This window comes from Chroicocephalus ridibundus, chromosome 1, assembly GCF_963924245.1.
Source record: "Chroicocephalus ridibundus chromosome 1, bChrRid1.1, whole genome shotgun sequence".
Taxonomy (NCBI): Eukaryota; Metazoa; Chordata; class Aves; order Charadriiformes; family Laridae; genus Chroicocephalus; species Chroicocephalus ridibundus.
Window position 1 is genome coordinate 183436894 of NC_086284.1, and position 26924 is coordinate 183463817.

Genomic DNA, 26924 nt, shown 5'->3' on the forward strand with positions numbered 1-26924 from the left:
TATTAACAATGCTCTAGGAAGACAGTTTCCACTAAGAAGAATTTCCACTTCTAGCATCTCCCTTGTAACCATGTGAAAGGACAGGGTTAAACACAGCATGCGCACCAAAAAAATTCAGCTGGGGCTTTCTGTAAATTAAAGCTGGAAAAGCCTGGCAGACAACCTACAGTAAGGGTGCCACACCAACACACAAAGCTGAGGCTACGGCAGCATACCCGTCTGAGCTAGTTGAACTTTGCCTGTTCCCAGGTGCCACTGGCACCACTGGAAGCCAGGCATACCTAAGGAACAGCATAGCCTGGCCTCTTGACTTTAAATCAAGTGCGAGGGCTTAATTGAAATACTGCCCACGTTACTGAAATAAACTGCTTGCACTAGTACACACATACACAGAAAGTACTTACTTCGTTTCTGGGAAACCGCCTGTAAACAAGCTGTGACAATATCGCAGTTCTTCTGGACTTTATGCACAAGCCTGTCTTTCTGCTTCAGAAGACGAAGCAACTTTGCCGATTGAACAGAAATTCTGTAATTCAGTTCTCGTTTTATAGTTGTTAATTCACCAACATCTGCCAATAAGCAGAGAAAATAACTTCAGTACAGGCCATACATTCACAAACAGCTTATTGTAGTAGACATGCAGAGGGACTTGCCCCAATGACATTTACATATACAAACTTTCTATAAATTACAAGTTCTATTGACTGGGATAATTCCCAATTATAAACATTTTCAGGATCTGAGCCAAAGTCTCTAATTTTCTTTTAAACTAAAGTATTTCAATTTACTGCACAGTGTATAAATCTTAATAATTATACTGTTATAAATTGGAAACACCGCGACAGACGTAGCCAGAATATACCTATAGTAGTGCAGCCAGGGGGTAAGTCTTCCAGAAGCTGCCTGTGGAAAACGTGCGTGGGTAATAAGCAAATAGTAACAGACATGTTCAAGAAGCTGCCTGCAAAGCTAGAAATGCAAGTCCAGGATGAGCTCTAAGTGGGAAACTCTTTCCACTAAAACACAAACTGGATGGCTCCTGGCACAGCCTCAATTATTTCCACTGGTCAGTCACAGTGCCGCCAGATTCTCTTAGTTCTCCACAATGTCTCAGCTTACTTCTAATATTCCTGTTGTTTCCCATGGGGTGAGCTGCAGGTCCAGGAGAAAAGGGAGCTGTTGGGGAGATGTCTTAAATCCATTATTTTTTTTTTCAATTTTTTTTTTTCCTGAGTCCTCTGCTCTGTTCTCAGAGGCACACCCCAGCAGTGAAAGCTTGGGTCTTGCCTATCACACGCTGACAGCTTCAGCTCTTCCCTGTCCAAGCCTGGTCCAGCTTGCCATCAGCAGCTAAACAGCTTTCTGTTCCCTACAGCTAAGTTTTCAAATCCTATCACATTCAATCCAACCACGCCCCTCCAATCCTAGAAGAAAAATCAATTAAAAAAAAAAATCCATACTTTGGTAAACTGATCCAATAAGAAAAATATTTATGCATCCAGGAAAAGCTACTATTTGTGGGATGGTAAACAGCTCAGCTCATATGGCAAAACTTTTTCAATAATTCTGAAAAGCTTAAAGAAAGGAACAATCTAGGCTGAAATGACAATCAATCATGGGATAATGAAGAGCAAGGTGTGACTGCAAGGGAGGGGAACCACTGGTAAAACAGTCCTGTATTTTATAGACACCACCCTGTTTCAGCACCTGCTGCTCAGCTGGAACTCCCAATTGCTTGTACAAAGCAAGGTGATTTAAAACCACATCGATGGATTTTGAGAGAAAAAAAAATCAGTTGTATTACTACTGACTTGTACAGTCACCACAGAAGTAGTGAGCTGAATTTTATTCTTTCCTGTTCATGCTGTTTAGCTGTCCCGGTAAAAACAATTAATTTTGCAGCAAAATTAATGAGCTTAAATTCTACAAAATATATTCCTGACCAAGCAAATTTCTTGTTGCGTCCCAGATTATTACAGGACACACAGAAGAACCTGAGCTATGTCCTGTAACATCAGATGGCATATCATCTCAGTAAGCATCCAAACAGGGAAGCAGAAAGCTGTTTGTACAGGTCTGAAAAACACACGTTTATTCACCTCTTGCTTTTTTTTTTTTCCTTGTCAAAAACAAGAACGATCAGGAGACAAGAGGCCTTTGTACAGCCCTCCTCACCGGGTCAACTTGGAGTCGCAAGCCTCATTCTTTCACAAGCATGCAGCGCTGTGGCTACTTAACTTTCGTAAGAATTCGTTCATAGTTTCATTTAGATTTTGGTTAGTTGACTATTGCATTTACATTTTTTTATTACACCCTTTTTTGTTTCCTGGAAGACATGCTTACCTGCAAGTAAGCTTTATGATTGTCAGGTTTAGTTTAAGTCCACTAGGACTAAAAGGACTTGAAAAAAAACAACTCTCTCTTATGACACAGTATGCGTAGCACCTCTTTTAGCTTAAGAAAAAAGGGACTTAGTTTAAAAAAAAAAAAAGAAAGAAAAGGAAACTGGTCACTGATTACTGTAAGCGAGGACAAGCACTGAACTTAGAGAAGCACAACAGCTTGTGCAACCTGTCACAGAAACCCTAGTAGCAGGTGACCCCGTTTGTGCTCCTACGGCACCTAAAACGAAGGAGGGAGGGAGGGAACAGCAGACGAGGCCGTGGTTCGAAGGAGATACCGTCTAACCGTGCACGGCGAGCTCCTGGGAGAGGCGGCCATGCATCAACGCCGCTACAACAAACGAAGGGGGACACGCACATACATAAATACATACATACAGGTGCGCGTAGGGGCGCACAGGCAGGAGAGGGGCCGTAACCCCCGAGCAGGGCTCCCCTGCGGGCACAGAGGCGGGAAGGGGCCGGCGGGGGCCGGGCAGGGCAGGCGGGGCGGGCCGTACCTTTCAGCTGCAGGTACTTGACCTGGCTCGGCCGCTGCTCCAGCTGCCGGAGGACGCGGGAGCGGGCGCTGCCCACGGGGGCGGCCGCCTCGGCGGCGCTGTAGAGCTCGGTGAGCAGCCCGCTCACCAGCGACGAGGTGCGGCTGGACCGGCCGCTGCCGGGACCACCCTCCTCCTCATCCTCCTCTTCCTCCTCCTCCTCGGCCAGGCTGTCAGCGCTGCTGCCCGCCCTGCCGCCCAGGCCGGCCTCCCCCGTCTCCATCTTCCACGGCCGCTGGGCTGCGCGCCGCCCGGTTCCGGGCTCGGCCCGTTCCACAGCGGGGCGGGGGGGGAGAGTCCGGGCCGGCGGGACGCTCCCCCGCAGGCAGGAGCGCCGCGCCCCGCTCCGCCCCCTCCCGTGGTAGAGGCCGGCGACGGGCGGGGAGGGAGGGGGCGTTGCACCTGCTGAGGGGCGGGGAGGGCGGCCGGGCCCGGCTTGGCCTCACGGCCGTCGCCCCCGCGACCGTTCCCCGGGGCGGTGCGGCTGACACAAAGGTCACCCCCGGCCCTGCCGCCTGTCCCCGAGCGCCGGGCAGCCCCCGCGGTCACCGCCCGGCGCCGCCTCAAGGGGGAAGGCGGAGAGCAGGGCGTGAGGAAACGCGGGGCAGAGCTTCGGCGAGGTGACGGCGAGGCTGCCATCGCTGCTGCGCGTCACCGCCGAACCAAGCGGAGAGCAGAGGTGATGGCGGGGTTTGTACGGCCGCCGGGGCTGGGCGTCCCGGGGCGGCTGGGGCGCTGCTGCACGGAGTGATGCCCAGAGACGGTGCCTGCATGTAGTAAGGCCACCGCCGCCACTGTGGCGGCTGCAGCCTGTGCCCCCCAATCTGCCTCGGCACTCCGCTGGCCTGCAGCAGGACAGCCCCGCACACCCACCGGCTGCGGCCACTGAGCCTGACTGTCCGGCCAGAGCCAGAGCCCAACCAGCCGCAGCCACTGAGCCTGACTAGCCACGGCCACTAAGCCTGACCAGCTGTAGCCACTGAGCCTGACCAGCCACAGCCACCGAACCCAACTGTCCATGGCCACTGAGCCCGCTTGACCACAGCCACTGAGCCCAACCAGCCGCAGCCACTGAGCCTGACTAGCCACGGCCACTAAGCCTGACCAGCTGTAGCCACTGAGCCTGACCAGCCACAGCCACCGAACCCAACTGTCCATGGCCACTGAGCCCGCTTGACCACAGCCACTGAGCCCAACTGACCACAGCCACTCAGCCTGATGGACTAGCCAGGGCTAGAGCCCAACTGGATGTGAGTCCGATTGGTCATGGCCTCTGAGCACAACTGGCCATGGCCACTGAACATGATTGGTCATGACCACTGAGCCCCCACCATAGCCACTGAGCCCCACCAGCTATGGCCACTGAGCTGGACCAGCCATAGCCACTGAGCCCCACTGGCCATGGCCACTGAGCCGTCTCCAGCTGGCAGGCCGTGGGTGCCAGGAGTACCCAGTGCTCCCCGCGCCCCCACCGTGCTCCCTGCCTGTCCCTGCCTTCTGATTTTCCTCAATATCAATAAAACATTTTCCTTCAAGGCGCGAGCAGGTCGGCTGGCACACAGGAGGGCGATGGCACGGCAAGCAGGCCAGGGCCGGCTCAGCAGCCGCGGATAATCACCGCCAGGAGTTTTGTAGCAAAACCCGCGGTATTTCACAACTACAAAGAAGCCCCTCGGAACGAGCCGCTGTGCCGCCCTCCCTCAACGGCGGCCGGTACCGGCGGGCAGCTCGTACAGGCACCGGCGGCCGTCATGAGGGGATCGGCTGGGGGCGGGGCCCGACGGAGGCCCCGCCCCCTCCCCCACGACACCCAGGGCAATGGGCGGGGCCAGGCCGGAGGGGGCGTGGCCTCTCCCCTCCGTGGCGGCCGCCCGGGCCACGTGACCCCGCCCCCCCCCCGCCGCTCTCCCGGGTCATATGCCGGGGGCGGGGCGGGCGCGCGCGTTGCCGCTCGGGGCTCCGCTCTCCGCCGCCACTCGTCGCCCCGCGGGGGTCGAGCGGCACCGGCTCCCTCCGTCCCTCCCGCCTATCCCCGCCGCTCCGCCATGTCCCCCGCCGCCGTGGCCCGGGGGCTGGCGCTGGCCGCCCTGCTGGTGCTGAGCCCGGCGGGGGCAACCCGGCAGGCGCGGAGGCCCAACGTGGTGCTCATCCTCACCGACGACCAGGACGTCTGCCTGGGCGGCATGGTAACTCCGCCGCTGCCCCGGCTTCCCCTCGGGTTGGGCCCGGGGCGGGGGGGGCGGGTCGGTGGGAGCGTTGAGGGAGGCCGCGTCCTCGCCCAGGGGCTGCTGGCCACCCGCCGGGCGTGCACAGCCCGGCACCGGGAGAGGGTGGAGAGGGCCCGGCGTGAGGCGAGGGTTGCCCGGCCGAGGAGGAGGCCTGGGGTGACAAGCGGCGCGGCCAGGGCCCAACCCGCAGCCGGGGACGGGGTCTCTTCCCCGCGGCTTCAGGCCGAGCTGCCCCCGAGGGGAGCGTGGTGCTCTGGGGCCGCCGAAGGGAGCGTCGTGATGGGCTTCCCCGGGTGAGCGAGGCGGCCCCGGGAAGCCACCGGGGCTCAAGCGGGTCGAGGCTGGAGCTCCTTGAGTGCAGCCTCTGCAAGTGGTCGCCAAAAACTCTCCGTTTTTCTCCTGGGCTGACTTGTGTAACTGCTGCGGTCGTCCCAGAGAAGAGGTGCTCCGAGGGGGCTCGTCTGGGCAGCGCCTAAAAGCTGTGGTGGTGGGCCTTCTTTCAGGTAGTCACACGATTGCTTCAACTCTGCCACTTTACCCAGCATCCTTACGTTTTTAGCTGATTTTGGTTTGGTATCTTTGTTCCAGACCCCCCTGAAGAAGACTAACGCTCTCATTGCACAGATGGGAATAACCTTCCTAAATGCCGTAAGTGTTTACCTTAACTCTTGGAACTTCTGAGGCATGTGCAATTGTGTAGTTTGTGTCTTAAGCAATCTGAAATCTCAGAACAGCTAATAGTTTTATGAAGTCTGTACATATGTGTGTGGGTTTTCTAAATTCAACCCCTAACTACTTTTAGGTCTCCAAATGAATATAGCTCTAGGTCATGTTCGGAATCTGAGAGGGAGAGTTTCACTTCCTAGAAGTACTTGTGCTGACTTCCTTAAGCTGTAAAGTAAAACTGAATAATCAGAATATTTTTATTACAAACTGAGAAGCATTAGAAGAAGACACTTAAAACTTTCAGCTTCATGTGTGCTGAAAAACCACTTTATTCTTCTTGTATTCTAATATATTGCTATGGCTTAAATAATAGAGTTAATCAACTGGCAAACAGTGCTTTTATGGATACTTGCTATTGTGTAAGAACTGCATCTAATCTGAGGGGGGTGGGGAGGTTGAAGGGCATAAGCTGCAGAAACCTAAAACCAGTTTCATGTGCCGCTTTTCACTAGTGAAAATACTTGGGATGTAGCTCTGTGTGTTCAGAAAAAAAGCATGCTTTAGTGTTGGTGAACTTCTTAATCAACCTATTAGCTGATATTTCAAAACTATACATTTTGAGGAAGAATCGTTTTACGTTGTCAGTCTTGTATCTCTTCATTCTGTCTTTGCAGTACGTTCCCAGTGCACTTTGCTGTCCCAGTCGAGCTAGCATTTTAACAGGAAAATACCCACATAATCATCATGTTGTCAATAACACCCTGGAAGGAAACTGTAGCAGCAAGTTATGGCAGAAGATTCAAGAGCCGTACACCTTCCCAGCGCTGCTCAAATCTATGTGTGGTTATCAAACCTTCTTTGCCGGAAAGTATTTGAATGAGGTATTTTGTGCTTTTTTTTTTTTTACTGAGATGCAGTTCATTTGCATTTGTACACCTTACTAGCACATTCAGTGGTTTTTATATTTGTAGCTGATAGTGCATCCCCAAAATGCTTAAAATCATGTTATTTGGATGAACAGTTCTCTTTCCTAAGATGGGATAAATATGATGCAAATTTCAAGTCTTTAACTTGGTTAAAATCAGGTTCTGTAGGTGCCTAGATGTTTTTAAAAGTTAGTTTTGAAAGGATGATGGAATCCAAAGCTTTTTTTTTTAGTATGTTCAGATGTGTTAATTTTTAGACATGATGATTTTAATGACTGGGGGAAATGGATAGATGATTGGCATGTGTTATTAAAGAATGCCATCAAGCCAGTGGCAGACCAGGCACAAATAACATTAAAGAAAAAAATCGGTTTGTCTCAATATTCCTAACTGATGTATCCCCTTGAATCAGAGGATTTCTTTTTAGCAGTTAATATGGTATTTTAAGCATTAAATGTCCACTGAGGCAAATTTATTGGGGGAACAGGTAGTATTGGAGATCTTTACAGAGGTTACCCAGCACTTTATTATTGAATCATTGTGTGTGTGTGCTTTTGGGTTTTTTTTTCTGTTTTTAACTAAGCTGTGATTTGTAGTAGTCTGTGGTAAGCTGTAAAATTCAGTGCTGAAAGCTCTAAGATCGGGTGTTCCTCTTGTGTGATGGAATTGTATTTGGAGCTAGATGACTTTCCGGGTTCTTAACAGCATTATTTTCCTTGCATCTCTTGGTGGAAAATGTTGGTGGTAGAATAATGGAACGTGAATTTTCATAGCCAGGCACAAACTTGTTTCTGCTGATGTTACTGAGGCAGCTAGGGGAGGGGAAACTTACCTGGCTTCCTCCGAGCATCCCTTGACTCAGCACAGTCTGCTGTCCCTGCAGTTAGGCCAGCCATGAAGATGGGAGCGGGCGGCCCTGAGAAAAGCCGTTGTGTTGCTCTGAGGCACCCTCTGTTTTGAGTTTGGCACTGATTCAGCAGCTACTTCCCTTTTTGTGCTGGCTTAAAGGCTAGTTGTTGCAGACTATTTGGCACTGAGGTGACAAGAGGCTGGCGTTGCTTGGAAGTTCTCACCCCCTTGATGGGGAGGATGATGGAAGCTGTTGGTGTATGTAAAATTTTCTTTAATATCTTGTGAACTGCTATCACAAAACCTAAGAGCATCTTGTCGCATGCGTGTTTTGATCACCTCTCATCCCCTGATGATGTACCATATGTTCTCCAGGATCTCTGCATATTTTCACGTGCAGAGAGTAAAATTGAAATTTTATTGATGAATGCCAAGCTTTCGGTTACTGTCTTTCTAGTTATTTAACCCTGGTCTCTTAACAGGCTGTATATATGGTTTTATATGCATATATGTTTGGGTTTTTCCATTCCGAAATCGAATTTGGCTCAATGCAGTTTCTTGACTAGTGTTGAATAAGGCATATGAATATGAACCATAATTTCTAGCTTTTATTCATCATAATTGAAACTGTGAGTCATGGTCTCTCTTTTTTCAGTACGGAGCAGAGGATGCAGGGGGAGTAGGTCATGTTCCTCCTGGATGGAGTTTCTGGTATGCTTTGGTACGTGACTGTTGGTTTTTTTTCAAATACTTAATTTCAGTTGCTTCGTAATACAACTCATGTCCTAACTTTGCTGGTCGTGAAAGAGTGGGCAAAGAGCATCTAACAACTTAAAGCAAATTTTCTTCCCTTTTTTCCTTTATTACATATCGGGTCCTTGGCTTTCACAAAGGCTACTCCTACTAAGGTGCCTGGGGAAAAAAAACCCTATTTGTTAAAGCCAAAGCAATGTGAGATGGCACTAAGATAAGTTTTGTTGTTGAAGACCAGTTCTCAAAATTCCTGCGGTGTCCTTGTGACAGATGCTTATAACCTATTTGACTGCTGCTTGTTGGCAGCTCGTTTTGATTCTTTCAAGTAATCAATGTACATGTTACTTTGCATAAATATGCACACGGCTTTTCTTTTTCACAGGAGAAAAATTCAAAGTACTACAACTATACTCTTTCAGTCAATGGCAAAGCACGAAGGCATGGTGAGAACTACAGTGTAGATTATCTGACAGATGTACTGGTAAGAAATTTTGCAACACCTGTGTTACAGGGGCTGCTTATGACGAGATAATGCCTCATGCTTGGGGGCTTGGGGAGGGCTGGGGCTGATAATTTGTTAGGCATCATAAATACGTGATTGTGCTGTCGTGATGGTGGGTGGGCATTAATCAGCAGAGCAAGATTCTGGGTATATTTAGAAATGACAAGTTTGTGTGTATGAGCTGTGGAGAAGAAAGGGATTCCAGCTGCCCAGTTGCTAGCCGGTAGCCTCACTGAGAGGTTAATACTGACTGCTGTGGTGCGTGAGGAACATGATGTATGTAGGCAATGTCTTAAATTACTTCATAGAAGGATGTATTTCATTACAATACACAACTTGGGTAACAGATTAACTGAGCCAAGATTTCAGTGGGAAGTTAAGCATATAAAAATAACTTTACACTGTGTTTTGTTTGTTAGATATTATGATGTGTCAGGATCTTGTAATCTCTAACTAGTTAAACTGATAACTTGGAAATATCAAAGGCAAATCAATCCTTTGTACTGTGTGACAGCAATGTATGGACTGTGACAAAATGTGTAGCTGACAAGGGGAGTCTTTAGCCTCTTTATCCTCTTAAGGTTAAGAGAGGTAACAAAGATAAAAAATACTTAAAGGAAAGTTGGAAGAGTTACCTTACCTCTCCTGGGGCCCTGTTTAGCAAGTGATACCAGCTTGGAGGGTTTTTTTGGGGGGAGGATGTGTTCCCCCTGCCCACCAAGCTGGAGTTTTAATTTGACATGCTATTACAGCATATGAGTAGGTGGTGCTGGGAGCTCACGTGCAGCATTCGGGGAAAATTCTTCTCTGAGAAGTCCCCTCGTGCAGTCAATTTCTAGTTTTCCGCCGAGACCCTAATGAGTTTGATTCCAGTGGGTTCTTGAACATGGACAGCTGCTTACTAGGAACAGAACTGATTGATGTTTCTTAGGGTACTGAACAGCTGTCTGATTAAATTTAGATTTACACTGTCTAAAGCTAGATTGGAATTGATAAGCCAGAAGCGAGACTGTCCTGTTATTGGCGTTGTACTAGCCTCTCTTGATCCTTCAGCAGCTCGTAAGCATTTTGACCAACAGGTCATCGGTGCATAAATCTTACTTGTGGCGTGTTACTTATTGATACAGCAGTGTATTAGGATTTTCAGTGTGTTGCATTCTGCCTTCTGCCTGTAGTTACCAAATATGTATTCATCATTTCAGAGCTAGCGTTTGAGTTTAATTCACTCGATGGGCCGTGCACAGGAGTAAATTGCTTGTGCAAAGTCCCTGTGTTCCTTGATGTGATGCACAAGCTTGTCCTGACTAAGAACGTCTGGGCTGAACACCAGAATCTGTCTACTGCAGCCCTGACATGTTGCAGTTTACGCTCCTAACAAAATCTAAGTTGACTACCTCTATGAGTTTACCTACATTGTACTGGTTTCTGAACCAGGTTTTCGAACTTCACGCTGTTCTTATTCTCCCTTAACTCTGTCATGTAACTGAAGTCCAGCCCTACTTGCTTAGATGTACAAGTTAGGAGGAAGGAAGAAGAGGGAATTCCTACTACATTGTTTCTTCTAGGGAAAGAAAAGGATATCCAAAATGGTGTATACTAATCAGACAGGAAAGGAAAATGTTGCAAGATTTGAATAGTGAAGAACTCACCTGTGAATAGTAGCTTTGAAGCTTTCATTTCAAAGGCTAACCAAAGGAAGGCCAAAACGGAACTTGCAATCTCTTCTAACTTGCTACTTGAAACGAAGATGAAAGTCGAGTGGAGTCTGGCACTCTCCTTCACTAGAGGTTCTGGCTTCACCAGCAGAAATGTGGCTCTACTTAGAAAGTAAGAGCTTGCTACAGAGTGACCCTACACTGCAAACAGTGGGGCTGAAAAGCTTTCAGGACTATAGCTATTTCTGAAGACATTTGAAACTGCTAAGCTGTGATCTGTCAGGCAGGAGATGGCATCTGAGAGCCTCAGAAAGACTCAGACTGTGTTAGGTGGATTTTATTGATACTTGGAATAAGCATAAACTTTTGATGAGCTTTCTAGGTCTAAATAATGCAAAGGTCTGAAGTCAAAAGCCGTTCAGAGATGGGGGACAAATTATTTGTTTAACACTAGCACTTGAGATTATTTTTTTTATCACTGAGCTGCTCTTCTGGACATTTGTAGATGAGCAAGCAATAAGTTTCTGAAAGAGTTTAAATGTTCCTGGTACTAACTAAGCTCTAAATAAGTTACGAAAGTCTAGTTTGGATTTTTCAAATACTTGCTGTTTTCCTTTGGAGGTATGACTTTTCTTCTCCAACAAAACTGTTCACAGGCCAACATGTCATTGGACTTCTTGGAATATAAATCTAATTTCGAGCCTTTCTTTATGATGATCTCAACCCCAGCACCGCACTCCCCTTGGACAGCTGCTCCACAGTACACGAAGAGCTTTCAGAATGTCAGTGCACCAAGAAACGGCAATTTTAATATTCATGGAAAGGTAAGCTAACGAGCAAGAATCTGCGTAGGTTATTCTACTAGTTTGTGAGAGCAGTAGGCAATGACCCTGACTTGCATGTTAAGTTTAAACAGTGAAAAGAATAGGCTAATACGACGACTACTGGTTATTTAGTTACATTAGTCAGCCTTTCAGCATAAGAGATGTTTGTTGTGACTTTGGGATATTTACATACTAGTATCTTGTAAATAAATAAAAAAAATAGTGTGGTGGCAAAAATAAGGCAGTGCAATGGAATTATGATTGATAAATGGAAAAAAGTTAATTCCTCCTCCAATTTCCAGACTGTTCTGAAGCTCTTAAAATGTTCTTTCATTGCTCTCAGTATGTTCAGGAGAACACAAAGGTAGTGTGCTGCACAAAGGCTCAGGTGAAGAGTGATGAGAGCCCTGTCTTCCTGCTCACATCTGCTCATGTTGACGGGTGGTCGATTACTTGAGCTTATGGCAAAGCTGCCCCTACTCAACAAGCATATCGAGCTAACCAGAGGACTTTGTGAAATCATGAACCACAGGGCCCAGGGTCACTAAGGACTTTGAGAACATGCCTCTCATTTGTTGAAGTAACCTGTAACCAGAGTGGCTGAGCCTAATGTTACCAACTCGCAGACATCCTTGTGGCAGGGCAGTACCTTCCACTGCCAGTAAACTTGGCCAAATATGGTCTAGCTCAGGCTAATCCGCTGCTACTTACTCGGCCAGTAAGTGAAAGTGAAAGTCGCAAGCCGTTAATCTGGTGAGATATTTAACTTCCAAAGATTTTGTGGGTTTCATTCAATTAGTTTAAAACGTAGAACTTGCTACTGTTCAGTGTTCAACTGATTCACTTCAAGATTTGTTCCTAATGTTAAACGATACCGTTGCCTAAATGCCTGTCTGGAGCAGCACGGTGATACCTCTTCTAAGGTCACTGTGACTCTCGTACTACGGGGTGAAACTTGTTTTTTAGCTGAGGATTGTAGTTTGCAAAATGACCATGTGCTTCTCAGCATGATATAAAAACATGAATGATAGGGGAGAAAAAGACTGTAAGCAGTAACAAATCCTATAGCCCAACTTATGAAGTTTTGAACTAGGGCATGGGAATCAGACATTCTTTTCCTCCAAAAAAGGATCCCTAACTTTGTCTTAGACTTCATTGCTGTAATAACTGAATGCTTTTAAAATAGTAAGCCAGAAATAACTTGACAAGCAAAGTCAGCAGCTAGACAAAAAAAGTTGTGGGAGTTCCCTTATGTGGGGCAAAAGCTCTGCGTATGCCTATATAATACAAAGCAAAATACCAGACTGACTTAATGTTTAGTAGTTAATATCTGTGGATACAGCAGTTTTATTAGGTTTCACAATGGGAACAGACTGGCATTACCCTTCTTCCTAGACACAAAATAGCTACGATCATTAACAGTGTGCATTTCTGTAATAGGCAGTGTTGCGATCTTGAAGCCTAACTCTTCTTTGAGCTTCACTGTTTTCTAGGGCAAGCACAATTCCTGCAATAGCAGTAACCATGTACGTAGGCTCAGACCCTCAAGTCATTGATGTTGTAATGCTTGCTAGACAGTCTTGCATTGTACAGTCTTGATTCCTAAATTAACGTTGGCTAGCTTCCTTAGCCAGCGTGTGGGCAAGGGGTACTAAAAGGAGCCATCTAGGCAGAGTGTCTGCATGAAAAACAAGAGTTAAGCTGTTGTCAGACTCTGACCAGTGATGTGTGCTTTAATTTCTGCTTAGGATCCTCAGCTATGAACTATATCTCATGGGTAACTCTCTGGTTTCCCAAGCAGGACTACTGATAGCCCGGACAAGTGTTTTATCTAAGCTGTTCTGAGAGATAAGCTGATTAAGATATGTGTTGGGTATTTGTCTTGCATGAATTGTTTTTCCTGCACATTCGGAGCACAACTGTGTTCAGATTCTGCTTGCAAGATATGGTATGCTGTCTCAAGATATCCTAAAATTTCTTTGAGAATGGGACACAGGGAGGCAGCAGGATTGCTGGACAGTTTTGTATGTAACTGGTGAAAGAGACTTGACAGGGACTGACAGGGAAGCAGATTTGAGGACTCTGAGTCAGTGTCAAGGTTACTGAAATACGCAAAGGTGTTTAGGTGCTGTGTGAAGTTTTTGAAACTTCAGAGAAAGGTAGGAAGAACAAAATACTCCAGAAAAGAGGAAGACTGCACTAGGTGACTAATCCGCATGAGTTACCCAGCATAGTTGTGCCTTATGGAGGGCCTCTCCTAAGCCCACCTCTTGTGAAAGGTGGCTGGTGCGCAGGTGACATTGCCAGCTCCTTTGTTCTCTGAAGAGCTTCTGCTGAGCTGGGGATGGGGTTTGTGATGTCTTTCCTTACTTTTTCCTCTCTCAACCAACACACAACCTAGATGTTCAGTCTTAATCATGCTGTGTTTTCTTGCTGAGACAGACTTAGCGTCTCTCCAGAGAATTGTTTTACAATTACTATAAAAGAGACATCTGAATACAACTGAATTAAAATAAACTGGACGTGGTATTAAGTCTCCATGCCGAAAATCTTTCCTTCAGTCGGCAAGAACAGAAAACAGAACTGAAGAATTGCAGGAGATATGAGTCACTTCATTGTGAGTTCCTAAAGCCTGAGCCCGTTCAGAGTCATTCGCTTGTGACAGGAGGGAAATTGCATAAGGAGAGGCTGTACTGAGAGGAGTGACCAACTAAATAAATACAGGCTCAAGCTGAGGGTGATGAGAGGGTCATCTCTGACCTACTAAATGAAAAAGTGTAAAGCTGCACTGACATGACTTTCTCCTTTATTCTGCTCCCCACTAATGCTAACCTTCAGGTTGTTCACAACTGACTTTCCCATGTACGTGTACAGCAGCTGACCCAGTTCAGACTGGTGCTCCAGGATGTGGGATTATCACTTTTCATAGGAGTTCAGTCATCTCGGTTACTTCGGGGGGATGGGTGGAGGGAGAAAGGGAGGGGCTGTTTCTGAGAGTTGGGGATGTGGGTAGAAGAGTCAATAATGCTTCAGTTACAGAAATGCTCTTGTGCTGGAGTCAAAAAATCCAAATAAAATGGTAATTTTTTTGTTCTCCTCAGTAGTCTCCAGCCCTGAGTTCATAGCCTACCAAGAATCTGATAGTGGCACTGTCACAGATCTCTGTCCTCACCTGTCTATAAATTAGCTAGTCCTAATTGTTTTTGATGCAGGAGTTTCTCCCTACCCCTCTATGTTAGGATGCTCACCAATCTTAGTCCCAAAAAGACCTCACTTTGGCCACCAAGTCCAATCTTACAATGCTGCTCAATCCTTAGATCATTTTCATCAGACCTGTCGCAGGCCGTCAGACTGTTATCTCTGGGAGAGCCTTCCCTAGCTCCTTTCAGAAATTTCTTCCCTCAACTGCTTTGAAAAAATCCACAGCTATTTTCTTCTTACCAAGGGCTGAGCATAATGGAGCTGTAACATATTCTACTCTTGCAACTTAGATTTTACATGACCCAAGAGGGAAAATCAAAGTCAGGTCAGTCTGACAGCGTTGCCTGGCTCTTTCACAGGAATCATGTGGATGTTTTACCCTAAACAACAATTCCGTTGTAGTTGGTCTAAGAAGGGTATAAAAGCTGGTACTTCTCTCCTACACTAATCTTTTTGTCTTTTTTTCTTTAGAACAAGCACTGGTTAATTCGACAAGCAAAGACTCCAATGACTAACTCTTCAATACAGTTTCTTGATGATGCTTATAGAAAGCGGTAAGAATTTTTTTTTGTTGCTTAAGATTTCTACTCAGAACTTCTATTGTTTCTTAAAAAAAGAAAAGTTATTTTTTTAAAAGAGCTGTGATAAACCTGACAGTAGATGTCAAATTACCTGTAATAGTTCTCTGGCATCTGTCTGAGCAGACCTGACTCTCTGTTTACCTTTTTGCAAAGAAGCTTGTCATTCACTTCAGAAATATTTTGCTCCCAAATGCTGCCACCATTTATCATAAAAAAAGACCAATCGTGCTCGGTATCTCTACTGCTTCTCTTTCGGTGCACAACAGATTTTCATAAAAAATGGCCTTACCTTCTACTTCACTTGAATTCCAGGTACTTACATGATGTATGTGGCATCTGCCAGCTAATCTGATTTATTAACCTTGGCTCTCAGTCTGTGGTCTTTTTATATGGGAACACCTGACTGGCCAAGGCAGTTGCTTGATTCCCTTTTATAAAAGGGGATGTGGGGAATAATGTGAAGATGCAACTTGTTCCCTCTTTTTAATAGAAAGGAAAGGTATTTCTTTGCATTCTAGGTGCATTTTCTTTAAAAGCTCTGAAACAAACAGAAGCTTAACTTTAAGTGTTAAACTCCATTTTGAGCGGTTATCAGGCTTTCGCTTGTCACTTCAGAGATGGAAGACCAATTTTTTTCAGGCTCTTGCTTTATAAAAAAAAAAAACATGTAGGTAAAATTATGCAACAATATCTTAAATTAAGCTTGGGGACAACAGGATCCAAGAATTGAATACCTCTAGTTAATTCAGCATAATACTAGTCTGTGGAGGCTTGTTATTGACTTATCAGAAGCAGTCACTTGTCTCAACAGCAAACCCTGTGACAAAGGAAAAAATAACTTGTAGCTGTTCAAGGTGTTAGAGACCCTGGAATAATGGACCCTGATATTACATGAGTAATGAAAAATAGCTGATGCAGTTTTCAAGCGGAAAGGATCCCATATAGACAATTAAATTCCTGGCAGTCTTGTATTTTAATATTAAAAACTACATATAAAGAACTAATAACAAGTGACCTTGCAGGAGATAATTCCGACTCTTTCCCACCGTGTTGTTTCAAAGCTGGTCTTGACTGTCTCCAGATAAGAAGTAATCAGCATTTTGACGTCTTTCTCAGACACTACAGAACCAAATCAACAAGAACTGAAGACAAACAGTCTCTTTCTATCTTAAATTGCAGCTTCAAAAAGTACCATGTAGCAATCTATTGTTTTCAGAATTTGCAAGCCAAATAATCCACTTACAGTGCATACACTGTTGACTTGAAGCAGAATAGGAATGCCGTACCTGCAGTCAGAATTATTCTAAATTTTTCATACTCTTATATGAATTACTTTGTTTCTGTATAGGTGGCAAACTCTGCTCTCCGTAGATGACCTGGTAGAGAAACTAGTCAAGAAACTGGAACTGAACGGAGAATTAGACAACACGTACATCTTTTACACATCAGACAATGGCTACCACACTGGTAAAATTTTCACTGCTTACTCCACATTTGTAGAAGATCCAGGAATTGCATTACACTTCACCCTCATGACCACTCCAGAAAATGGGAACAGCAGATACAGAAAACTGTAGACATGAGAAGTACTGATTTGATCTGCAAAATAATCTGGAGTTGCAGTATGGGGTGTTTTCGGATTTTATTGTTTGTTTGATTTTTGTTTGGTTGTGGGTTTTGGCATTAATCTCTACCACTGTATCCTGGTATACATAAAATTAGGACAGAAATGGAGGAAGGGTCTCTTCTGTAGGAAAAGCTGCCATGAAAGAGTTAACTAGTAAAAATCTGTTGAAGACCTGTCTATATCATGTTGTACAACTAAAAATGCAGTAGCTAAACTGTTAAACTTTGTAAGATATGGCTTATACTTGTTTGTTGTTTGTTTGTTATACTTGATGTTGTTTGTTCCTGTCCTCCACTTTGTTAACATAGTTCAGGTTAAGAACCTCTTCTGGCTTCTTAAAACTGGTTGCTGGAAATTATGTAACACAAGACTCTTAAAATGTAAATCAAGAAGCCATTTGACTTCTTCGATTTTCTATCGTACAGGCCAGTTTTCTTTGCCAATAGACAAACGGCAGCTGTATGAATTTGATATCAAAGTCCCGTTGCTAGTTCGAGGACCAGGGATAAAACCAAACCAGACAAACAAGGTAAGAAAGAAGTGAAATCAGAGTACGGATTTACTTTTAGTATTGTTTCACAGGTATTATCGACGTTAGGTAATAATTTATCCTCCTACGTATATATGTATCAATGAAATTAAATATATGGAGTAGTAGGAAGTGCAAAGACCTCATTCAGAAAAGCTGTGTGCTTTTGCTTGGATCAGTAAATTTAAGTAGTTGCAGGCTACAAAAATAAACAAAGTGTGAAGCTCACTTTCCAAAGACCCTGATGTTGCTTTTGAATATTACAGGGTCAGCCTATAAAGGTGAAATTAAGTAGTGTTTAGGTGTACGTAAAATTACAAGTACTTAAAATACAGAAGTCTTGTTATTACATCTGTTAGGTTCTGGTCTTCTGAAGTAAGTTTTCCTCACCCTGCAGATGCTCGTTGCAAATATTGATTTGGGTCCCACTATTCTGGATATTGCGGGGTATGACTTGAATAAGACCCAGATGGATGGGATGTCACTATTGCCGCTGTTGGTAAGTAGACGGACAGGGATAAAAATCAGTAATTTTTGCAGGGGTTATTCTTCACAGTGAATAGTACTTCCTTCGATAGACTAGGTTGATTCATAACCCAGATTCTTCCCTTGATGTCATTTTCACATGGGATGCTCATAGCTTGGAGAAAAAAGTAGATACCTTGTTTAAATGCAGATGTATTTTCGTAAGCCCTACGACTTTGTGGTCATTTTGTAATAGAAAGCTGTGTCATCCTTTGGCTAATGCTGCCATTTGTAATAATTCCTGTTTTGAAGGCTGTCTGTTGTTTCCGCCTTGCATGCTCCCTCTCCTTTTCCTTAGGATTGCTCAGCATAGACATCGGAGAAAAGCAGACTACTCTTATTTAAATCTTTGGCTTGCCTCAATTTTCAGTAAAACTAGTGTTTCACCATAAATTCTGGAAAAATGCGTGTGGTGTTTTATAAAGTAAACCTGACCTTTCCTATAAGTGAGCAGAAGCCTATTTAAATAAAGCTGCTTGCAGTTGATCCTTTTAGTTTTAATTAAGTTTAGTCTATAAATTGAAGGCAGCTTACTTGGAAGCGTAGGAGATCATCCAGATTTAAAAGCAAAGCACTGTTTTAAAACCTTGTATCCAAACCTTAAGCTGTTCTTTAGACAGAAGCAGGTAAAAGGTGTCTAGTTCAAACTCTGATGGAATCAAAACTGTGAAACTCATTGTTTTGCTGCATATGCCTGTGATCATGCCATTTATTAACTTTAAACTTCCCTCTCCCTCTGTCTTTTAAAATGCAGCTACAAATAGAGCAGCTTAAAACTTAGTTGCTTCTTAAAGCTGTTTATCTTTTTATACGCAAAGGGTACCTTTTTCCATCTGTTGCGGTAGCCTGATAAACCAGAGAGAAACAGCCTCGTTACAGGCATCTTGTCTGTCATACAGTAGTATCTGGCCGTGTGGCTCCTGTTTGCTATTACTGCACGATGCTTTATAAATTGAAGATAGCACTTTAAACCCTCACAAGAAGGTATGCTAATGTCTTTTGGAGTTGGGTCCTTGTCTTCCATTTCCAGCAGACATTCTAACCTAAGGCTAAATATTGTTTTAAGACTGACTCAATCTAGAGACCACAACTCAAACTGCTTGGTAAGCAGTGAGTAGCATTAGTGTTATACCAGGCACGGAGAATTTCTTCTGTTTTACAATGCAGTGGATGCTAAGTCATGTTAACCTCTTCTCCTAGAGAGGAGACAAAAATGTGACATGGAGATCAGACTTCTTGGTGGAGTACCAAGGAGAAGGATACAACGGCAGTGATCCTACCTGTCCTGGTCTAGGACCTGGAGTCACGGTAAGCAAAATAAGATCTGTTAATATTAGAAAATAACTGCTGAATTGAACTTCTTTGCCGTGTGGACTAACCTGGTTCTATAAGTAAGCTCCCAGTGTCTTGGTAAGTGGGAGCTGGCTCTGTCGGTCCTGTGCAGCATTTAAGAATTGGAGGGGGCCATACATCCGTGTGGAACTGATGTGTCCATATGACCATACAGAACACAGTCACCCTTTCAATGGGAATCTGTGATTGTGATCTATAGGGCCTCAGGGCTGGAGAAATAGGCAGGATGGTGTGGGCTTGGCAAAGTGGGCAGCAGCAACATCATGTTCTTCCTAAAATTCCAGTGACCTCGTCACACGGTCCTTATCTGTGACTATTATTTAAGTCTCTAGCTACTTCCTGAATCAAAGAAGGTTTGCTTTAAGTAAAGCATCCAAGTAGATGTCTTTAGTAGGGTGTGTTGTGCTGTTCTCTTCAATGTGTGTATATTTGCTTCCCAGACAAAATCCACTGAGTCATGGTGAGTTTAATAACAATGCTTTCTCGACTTCAGAAGAGCTGAGTTTTTGCTTAAAATCTCCAGTGGAGACTTGCATGTGTTGGACTAAGATCCTGGTTTTCATCAGTTAACTGCAGTTGGCTTGAGCTGGTATAGACCCTAGGGAAAGGATTGCTAGTTCATCTTTTTTTCCTGCTCTGAAGTTTTTGTTCACTGCTGGCTTCACAGCACTGCTTCCCAGACTGTGTCTGTGAAGATTCCTATAACAACACGTATGCTTGTGTAAGGACGTTGTCGACTTCCTGGGATCTGCAGTACTGTGAATTTGATGACCGGGAGGTAAGTCTCTGTCTGACTAGCAAATGTCAACTGTTCACAACTGTGTGCAAGCGACTGTCTGCACTCTTATCTACTCCCAAGGTTTCCATAAAGTACTCCTAAAAGCAGATTAGCATTGCTTGCAGGATAAACACTGAAGTATTTATCTACTGGTGAGAATGTTTGACCAAAACCCTTGTAGGGTTCTGGGAAGGAAAAAAAAAAAAGGGGGGGGGAGGAGGGTGAGAGGGGAGTGAGGAAGGGACAATAGCCTAAACTATTACTATTGTCTTCTGGTATCACCTAACAGCTTGCTGGGGCTGGGTTCAGTTCTCTGTCCTACCCTAACGCCATGTGGCCGAGTATTCTGTACCACAAATGTTTTCTGTTACATTGTACCTCTGCTGTTCTTATGTTCAGCCGCAGCTCACTTCCTTGGGAAAAACTGAAATCCCAAGCTGATCAATTCTCTTCTGTTGCCCACTTGTTTGCCGGCAAAGCAAGTATTTAAGTTACAACTGTGAGAAAGGTCTCTAACTGCATCATCAGTTGTTTGGGTATAAGGGACATGATGTCCCCCCTCCAGAAACTGTTCAAATCTCACTAGCGGAGCACCCTCCGTGTGCACAAAACTTGGCGTATATACACGGCAGATCTTCACATGTGCCTGTTTGCACACAGTTGCCCCAGAGAGCATGTTGGATCTGAGGCAACCGGGTCACAAATCTCATAAACAGCACTGTCAGCAGATGTGCAATAAATGTATAAGCAGCAGGTATCTCCAGTTATCATGCCACCACACAATGTTTTCTGGTAGTCTGCAATGAACAACTGAAACCAGTGGAATAAATCCCACAAGATGGTTTTTGCAGTAAGATAGCAAGACCATATAGGAGACAAAGATGCTGATTAGCAGACCCTGCCCTTCATTTTTCCACTTTCTGACAATTTATGATGAAGTTAAATGAGTGTTGCAGCTTGCTTTGTAAAAGTAGACTCCAAAGTTGGTCCAATAATACACTTCACGTCACTTTTTTCTGGTAAGAAGGTATGGCTGTGGCATTTTTGGGTCACTCGGCTTACCTGGGTCAGCTAAATTAAGACTAACAGTATTGGGAAGATGCAGCAATGTGGCTTTTAAAACCTTACAGTGACTCTTACAAGAAAGCTCGCAACCAACGTCTGTCTGGATGCATCTTTATCTAAGTTAGATACAACCCAGCCAGTTTTAATCAACATCAGCCGCAGTCGGGCCTCCTACTCTAGCACGGACAAAGCCTCAGCTGAATTCTTGAGATATGTTTGACTAGTATTTGTCCCGCAGAATGCTTCAGAGATTTAATGTACGAAAAAACAAATCTGCCCTAAAATCCTCCAGACAAACCTTCTCAAAGCACGCGCACACAAAAAAAAAGCTTTCTTGTATTAGGGTTATAGCATACTTGTATTCAGCATATTTTGTACATGTAGTGATTTGACAGCCGGAAGTACCTGATGTGCATGTAATGGTGATGCGGTGGTAGTGAAACTGTGTGTTTTGAGATCCATTAATGAAAAAACAGCCAGCTTAGCCACGGCCTCTTGCTGTGGTCTTAGACTTGTAAGACAGGGCCTACTTATGTGTTAGGAAAAAAATCTGCAGTGTAGCAGGTAGTACTTTAGGTGGAAGTAAAAACTTTCCCAATACTGTACTATCACAAAACTTTAGCTTTACCTGCACACTGTCCTGTCTTTGACCACTTAGCCACATGGCTAAATATAGCTTATGTGTGAGGACGCTGCAGTGTAGTTGAAAGTAACATTTGAGACTATATGCTGCCATAAAGTGTTCTTCCCAAATAATATGATTAAATGTTAATTCACATTTAGGACTTAATACAGTGCAGGAACTTTCTTCTACAGGTGTTTGTGGAGGTGTATAATTTGACCGCAGATCCACATCAGATCAATAACATTGCTAAAACAATTGATCAAGAAATTCTAGAAAAGATGAACTACCGATTAATGATGCTGCAGTCATGTTCAGGAGCAACTTGCCGTACACCAGGTGTCTTCGATCCCGGGTAAACACCGATTCAATTCATTATTATAATACTTTTAAATATAACTATATATTTTTAAAATTAAGCTTTTATAGAGGGTATTTATGATGAAATGTATTACTGGCATACATACTGTTGTTTAATAGAGATGCTTTCTTGGTGCTTCTACTTTCTAATGTTTAGTCTCTATTTTAGTTTAGCCTACCAAATACAGCTTGATGGTATTACTATGACTACTTTAATCTTGTCAACCACTCTTGACTTAGAATAGCTGAAGCTTACAGCTGTGCTGAGTGGCCACAGACACATGACCTCGGGTTCACCTACAAACAAGGAAAAGCTCTGCAGGTTTCTGTAGGCAGGAATTTCCCAAATTCTTGCTCTGGTTGTTCCTGGAGGTACTGTTAGCAAAGCAAAGTGGGACCTAAGCTGTATGTATTAGTCAGCTGTTGTAAGCAAGTCGCGCTTCCTACCTCAAAATTCAGTTCATAATCACTTGGGCTGAAGCTTTTTTAAGCACTATTTAAAATGTCCTTACAGTTGTGCTGTGTAAGTTTGTAATTTGAGGCAGCAAAGCTTTCTGTTAGAAGGAGTCTCCTGAATGCTTGATGTTATACATGCCAGTATGCTGGTGGTGTGTTGTAGCTAGTATTTATTTCTTGGGAAACTATCAGCTCCTTAGTTGTGTGTTGTTATAATTAATCTTTTTGTAATATGTAGAGAGAGTGTCCCTGCTGCATACTGTTAAGAAAGCGACTATTCATGTAGCCTTGTACCAGAGCTATTCTAGAAATAAGCTATTTTGAGAAGTGTTGATCACTGTGGGCTGGCTGTAGCTCACAGAGACTCTGTTCCTTTCTATAGGTACAGGTTTGACCCACGGCTCATGTTCAGCAATCACGGTGTTCGGGCTCGGAGGTTTTCTGCGCGGTCCTTGTAAGGCACTGAAGAGCCTTTCGCAATCAGCTCCCACTGACCAGTTTCTCCAGTGACTGCAGCAGGTCTGTCTCTGTAACTCTCGCTGATCGCAGCTGGAAGACTTCTAATGGGCTATTCAAACCCTGTTTGGAAGAAAAACCCTTGTCTTTAGCTGGTTGCCTTGTGCAATATGTATATTTACAGCTGAACTGTAACTCTAAATCATTAGACACGGCTAATCTGTCTTGCTCAGATAGTTGATTACCACCTTTGTCTTTCAAGTACCTTTTCATATCACAGGCACAGAGGTGAACCTATGCCTATGGATCTGAACAGTTTATTTTGTTCTAAAAATCAATACATGTGTATTTGAGTCGGGTTAGGTAGGCAGGTGCTATTGCACAGTAATGCTCACCCATATTCAGTGTCATAGACTTCCTTAAAAGCTATGTTTAATTATAGATTTCCTGTATCGAGCTCAAAGCTGTTAACGACAATAGCAAACCAGCCCAAAATAGCGTAGGAAGGCATTAGTCAAAACTGTAGGATCTGACTAGCCAGTGTCTTGTGCAGAATTAAAATCTGTATGCTAAATATTCTCTTTCAAGGAGACCACTTCAAATGAGACCAATGAATTTTGTAGGACAGCTTTGGTAGCTTGCAAACAAGAATGTAATTTCAACCTCCTTCTAGTTTGAAATGCTGGAATGGGTTACTATGTACTACTGAAAAAACTTAGGGTTTAATATAGACTTCCTAGTGAGTTAAACAAGAGAGTGTTGAGACTAACAAGTATTCAAATAAGCGTGCCTGTGTTTTGAGCTAACTCTTAAGTCTGTTTTAATACATGAACAGAAGTAATACTAAAAAAAAAAAAATAATCACAAAAAAGATGCCAACCCTGGGCACCAGTCGAGTTGATCTGTCTCTAACCTCTAAATGTCTTGAATTGTCTGACATCTTACGTTGATTAGATTCTTGAAGGTAAATTATTTTGAGAGCAAACTAGCTAAAAATAAATAAATCATTGCTCACTAGAAGCTAGGCTAGGAGGGCTCTTTTAGGCAGTTTAAGTGCTTCATAGAGTATTGCTTTTTGGTTGAGACATAACTACTCAGAACCTGCAGTAAGTGGCCTTCACACCAAAGGACTGACGTCAGATGTCTGACTGCAGTACGCTATCACTTGGTTTCCCTTTGGAAGGGTGATGTTGTCTTTTCAACCTTCTGATTAGGCTTATCTGAAATGCAGCCATTGCTTGCACCCAAACTTGAGTATCTTTCTAAATCTTGAAAAACACCCAGTCTTGCGTTAGCACGTATCTTCTGAATAGATTCATTGTCAAAACACCCTCTAGAAACACTGAATTGTGTTCTCTCTTGCAAGACAAGTTCATGTTGCACGTGGGCAGATCAACTGCGTTATTGGTCAAGATAAGTGTTCCCTTGTCAAACAGACCGTGGCACAACTGTTTAGTTTTCAGTTAGTTATTTCAGAGCTTTTACCCAAATAGAAAGCATGATGATTTCAACTTCTGTCACATAAAACCTTCTTCTAAGTAATCAAGTAGGCAACAAAGTACGGCTCTTTCAAAACTATGAAGATGCATACCCCGGTGCACAGATCCAGAAACTGGATACAAGCAATGCTACAAACAAGATAAGTTAAACTTTCTTGGCTTTTAATTCTGGAAGCACAGAAGTTGTCCTTCCTGTAGTTTGGAGTTGCAAACTTCTGTGATGGCCTATAGGTTAGATTTTATAGAGCTTTTGTCTCAAATCTAACTCATGGTTTCAAACCTCTAGAGTGACCAAATACTTGGAGGAAAAAAATTGCTTGAAAGGTAACTTTTCAGCTAGAGCATCTGTATAAATTTAGAGGGGTTTTGGATTCAAACTACTTACACACTTTCAAAAACTCAGGACTTTTTTTTTTTTTCCCCCTTCCACTACAACTGTAGCTTTATCCTGGTTGTTGTTTCGGAAGCCTTAGTATTGCCCATCAATATCCTCCAGACTCTGTTTTGTCTTTAAAAACAAAACCAAAGTTGTTTTCATGCTCTCAAGTGTTTTCTTGCACACTGAGCTAAACGTAAAGTAGTGTTTTGCTCAGATAATTCTAGCAACTTAGACTTGTTCTTTGTTTAAACTTTTTTATTTTGGTAGCTGTGTGGAGGCTAGCGTGAAATACATTGATTGCTGCACGTTAAACCCTCAACAGTTGTATCAAATCTAGGTCCTATGTCAAGTTTCTGCTTGAGTTAAGTTTCAGTGCAAGTAACGTGCGTTATGTTGCTCCTTAATAGAAAAAACTTTGCTATGGGTACAGATGTGTAATTCTAATGCTGTCTTTTCTTAAAGTGATCTTAAGCCATAACAAGGAAATTTTCTTTTGAATGATTTACTTTTTGCCTAATAACTAATATGAAAGTTGACAGAATTGATGGAGATTATTCAGTATGTGTCACCAGATGTTCTACCCAAATTAACACTTCTGCTATCTGCACACACCTGTAAAGCATTTTGTAACTAGGCTCAATAACTTACATGCTCACTGCCAGAGAACCACACTATCCCTGAAACCTGTTGTAGGTAGTAAATGTTGTATTAAATTGAGATTCATAATGAAATTAGTCAGTCCTTACTTAACCAGAATAGCAGTTCAGGGAAATGCCTGCTTCACTCACACTATGATTAAGACTTAAGAACTGTTCAGCAAAAGCATGTAGTTGAAGGAAGAACAGGAACCAACAGCTGTCTGCCTTCCATTGCTTTTAGAGGAGTTTGTCACTTGCCTGGGGTCTGTTTCCATGAAGCAGTTAACTCTGCGTATTTTTACAGCCTTGAATGAATACTGTTAATTCTAATCCTTGATGATTAAAAAAAACACCATGAAGGAACTTTGACTCTTATCCAGATGTAATTCACCACTAAGTGATTCTAAAACTAAATGGTCTTCCTGGATATTCCATTTCATATGCTATTTGGCCATGGCTGTATCTGTATCTTATCACTGAAGGCATTTGTGTTAAATGAAAGGGCCTTACCAGTGCAGAATTTTAAATGAAGGGGCCTTAACAGTTATGAAGTTGGGTTTAGGTAAAATGTGATTTTTTTTTTTTTTTTTGAATCATTATCAAAAGCAGACCTGTGAATTTTAATGATCTGATCTGGTAAAGTAGATACTATACAGGCAGAAATACAGTTAATAACTTTATTACATTATCCTAAACCAAAAAACATTCAGTATCATCACTTCAGTGTAAGCGAATAAAGCTAGTATGTGCTTACCCAGCATAGGCCCTTCTTCGTTTTGAGGAATAAAGCTGTAACAGTGACACATACCTGCAAACACACACCCAAAGCAGGTATAACGCCTTTTCAATCAAGTTAAATTTAAGACTGATTCTACAAGCTAAATGCAATATTTCATCATAACAAATCAGCTGTCATTTATTGTAATTCAATTAAAATGAATTTTATTTGTATTACTCTGTATGTGAGCATACTTTGCTGTAGCATGTTGTGAGCATACTTAACTTCTGCTGTTTTGAACGTTTGTTTAGAAAGTGCCCTTCCAGAGGACCCTGTTCACTGCTGCACTTTTGGGGAAAGAAAAAATAAACTGCCTATCAAACTTCCTATCTTTCTGTTACTGAGCTTCAGTTAAACCTTTCCATGGGATCAAGTGTGTCACACTTCTAAAGACTGAATTGCTAATTTATAAGCCTGTTCTCTGCTTACTGCCCTGCTACTTAACAATGGCCACCAGTGAACTTTTATATGGTCACAGGGAACCTTAAGGAAGTACAGTGTCTAGCAAGACAACACGTGACTGCTTTGCACCAGGAAGAAACACTGAGGTGAGAGAACAAATTTAAATGCAAGCTGTACTTGCTCGTATTTCCTTGGAAACTGAAGTAGTTAAATAGATGGAAAACTTCAACAAAATAGACAATGGAGAAACTGCTGTTCATAATCAAAAGCAGTGTGTTCTGTCTCTGGGAAAGAGGAAGAATAAAATCCTACATGAGGCTTTTTCTAAAAT

At 43.4% G+C, this 26924-nt stretch overlaps 2 protein-coding genes across 3 annotated transcripts in view; one reads left to right on the forward strand and one right to left on the reverse strand.

Moving 5' to 3' along the window:
- Positions 1-3275, reverse strand: part of TBC1D30 (TBC1 domain family member 30) — a 54314-nt gene extending 51039 nt beyond the window's left edge. The window contains exons 1-2 of one of the 2 annotated variants that reach the window (XM_063323026.1): positions 2903-3275; positions 405-569 (exon numbers count right to left, since the gene is read on the reverse strand). In XM_063323026.1, coding sequence (XP_063179096.1) covers positions 405-569; positions 2903-3164 — 427 coding nt within the window. In that variant the 5' untranslated portion in view covers positions 3165-3275. The remainder of the gene's footprint in view (positions 1-404; positions 570-2902) is intronic. The other variant, XM_063323027.1, reaches the window with a different exon arrangement.
- Positions 3276-4833: 1558 nt separating this feature from the next.
- GNS (glucosamine (N-acetyl)-6-sulfatase) lies at positions 4834-26517 on the forward strand. Its single transcript, XM_063323033.1, has 14 exons — positions 4834-5127; positions 5758-5817; positions 6510-6716; positions 8266-8331; positions 8746-8844; positions 11177-11344; positions 15017-15099; positions 16475-16593; positions 17179-17282; positions 17680-17781; positions 19008-19115; positions 19828-19938; positions 21820-21980; positions 22824-26517. Exons 1-14 carry the CDS (start codon positions 4987-4989, stop codon positions 22897-22899), a joined length of 1605 nt encoding a protein of 534 aa, XP_063179103.1. The 5' UTR covers positions 4834-4986; the 3' UTR covers positions 22900-26517.
- The last annotated feature ends 407 nt before the right edge of the window (positions 26518-26924 follow it).

Bases quoted from the DNA above. Each gene is read 5' to 3' on its own strand.
- GNS (XM_063323033.1), top strand. From the start codon at position 4,987: ATGTCCCCCGCCGCCGTGGCCCGGGGGCTGGCGCTGGCCGCCCTGCTG. The intron at 6,717-8,265 runs GTATTTTGTGCT...CTCTTTTTTCAG, and splicing joins CCGGAAAGTATTTGAATGAG to TACGGAGCAGAGGATGCAGG. The intron at 21,981-22,823 runs GTAAACACCGAT...TCCTTTCTATAG, and splicing joins CCAGGTGTCTTCGATCCCGG to GTACAGGTTTGACCCACGGC.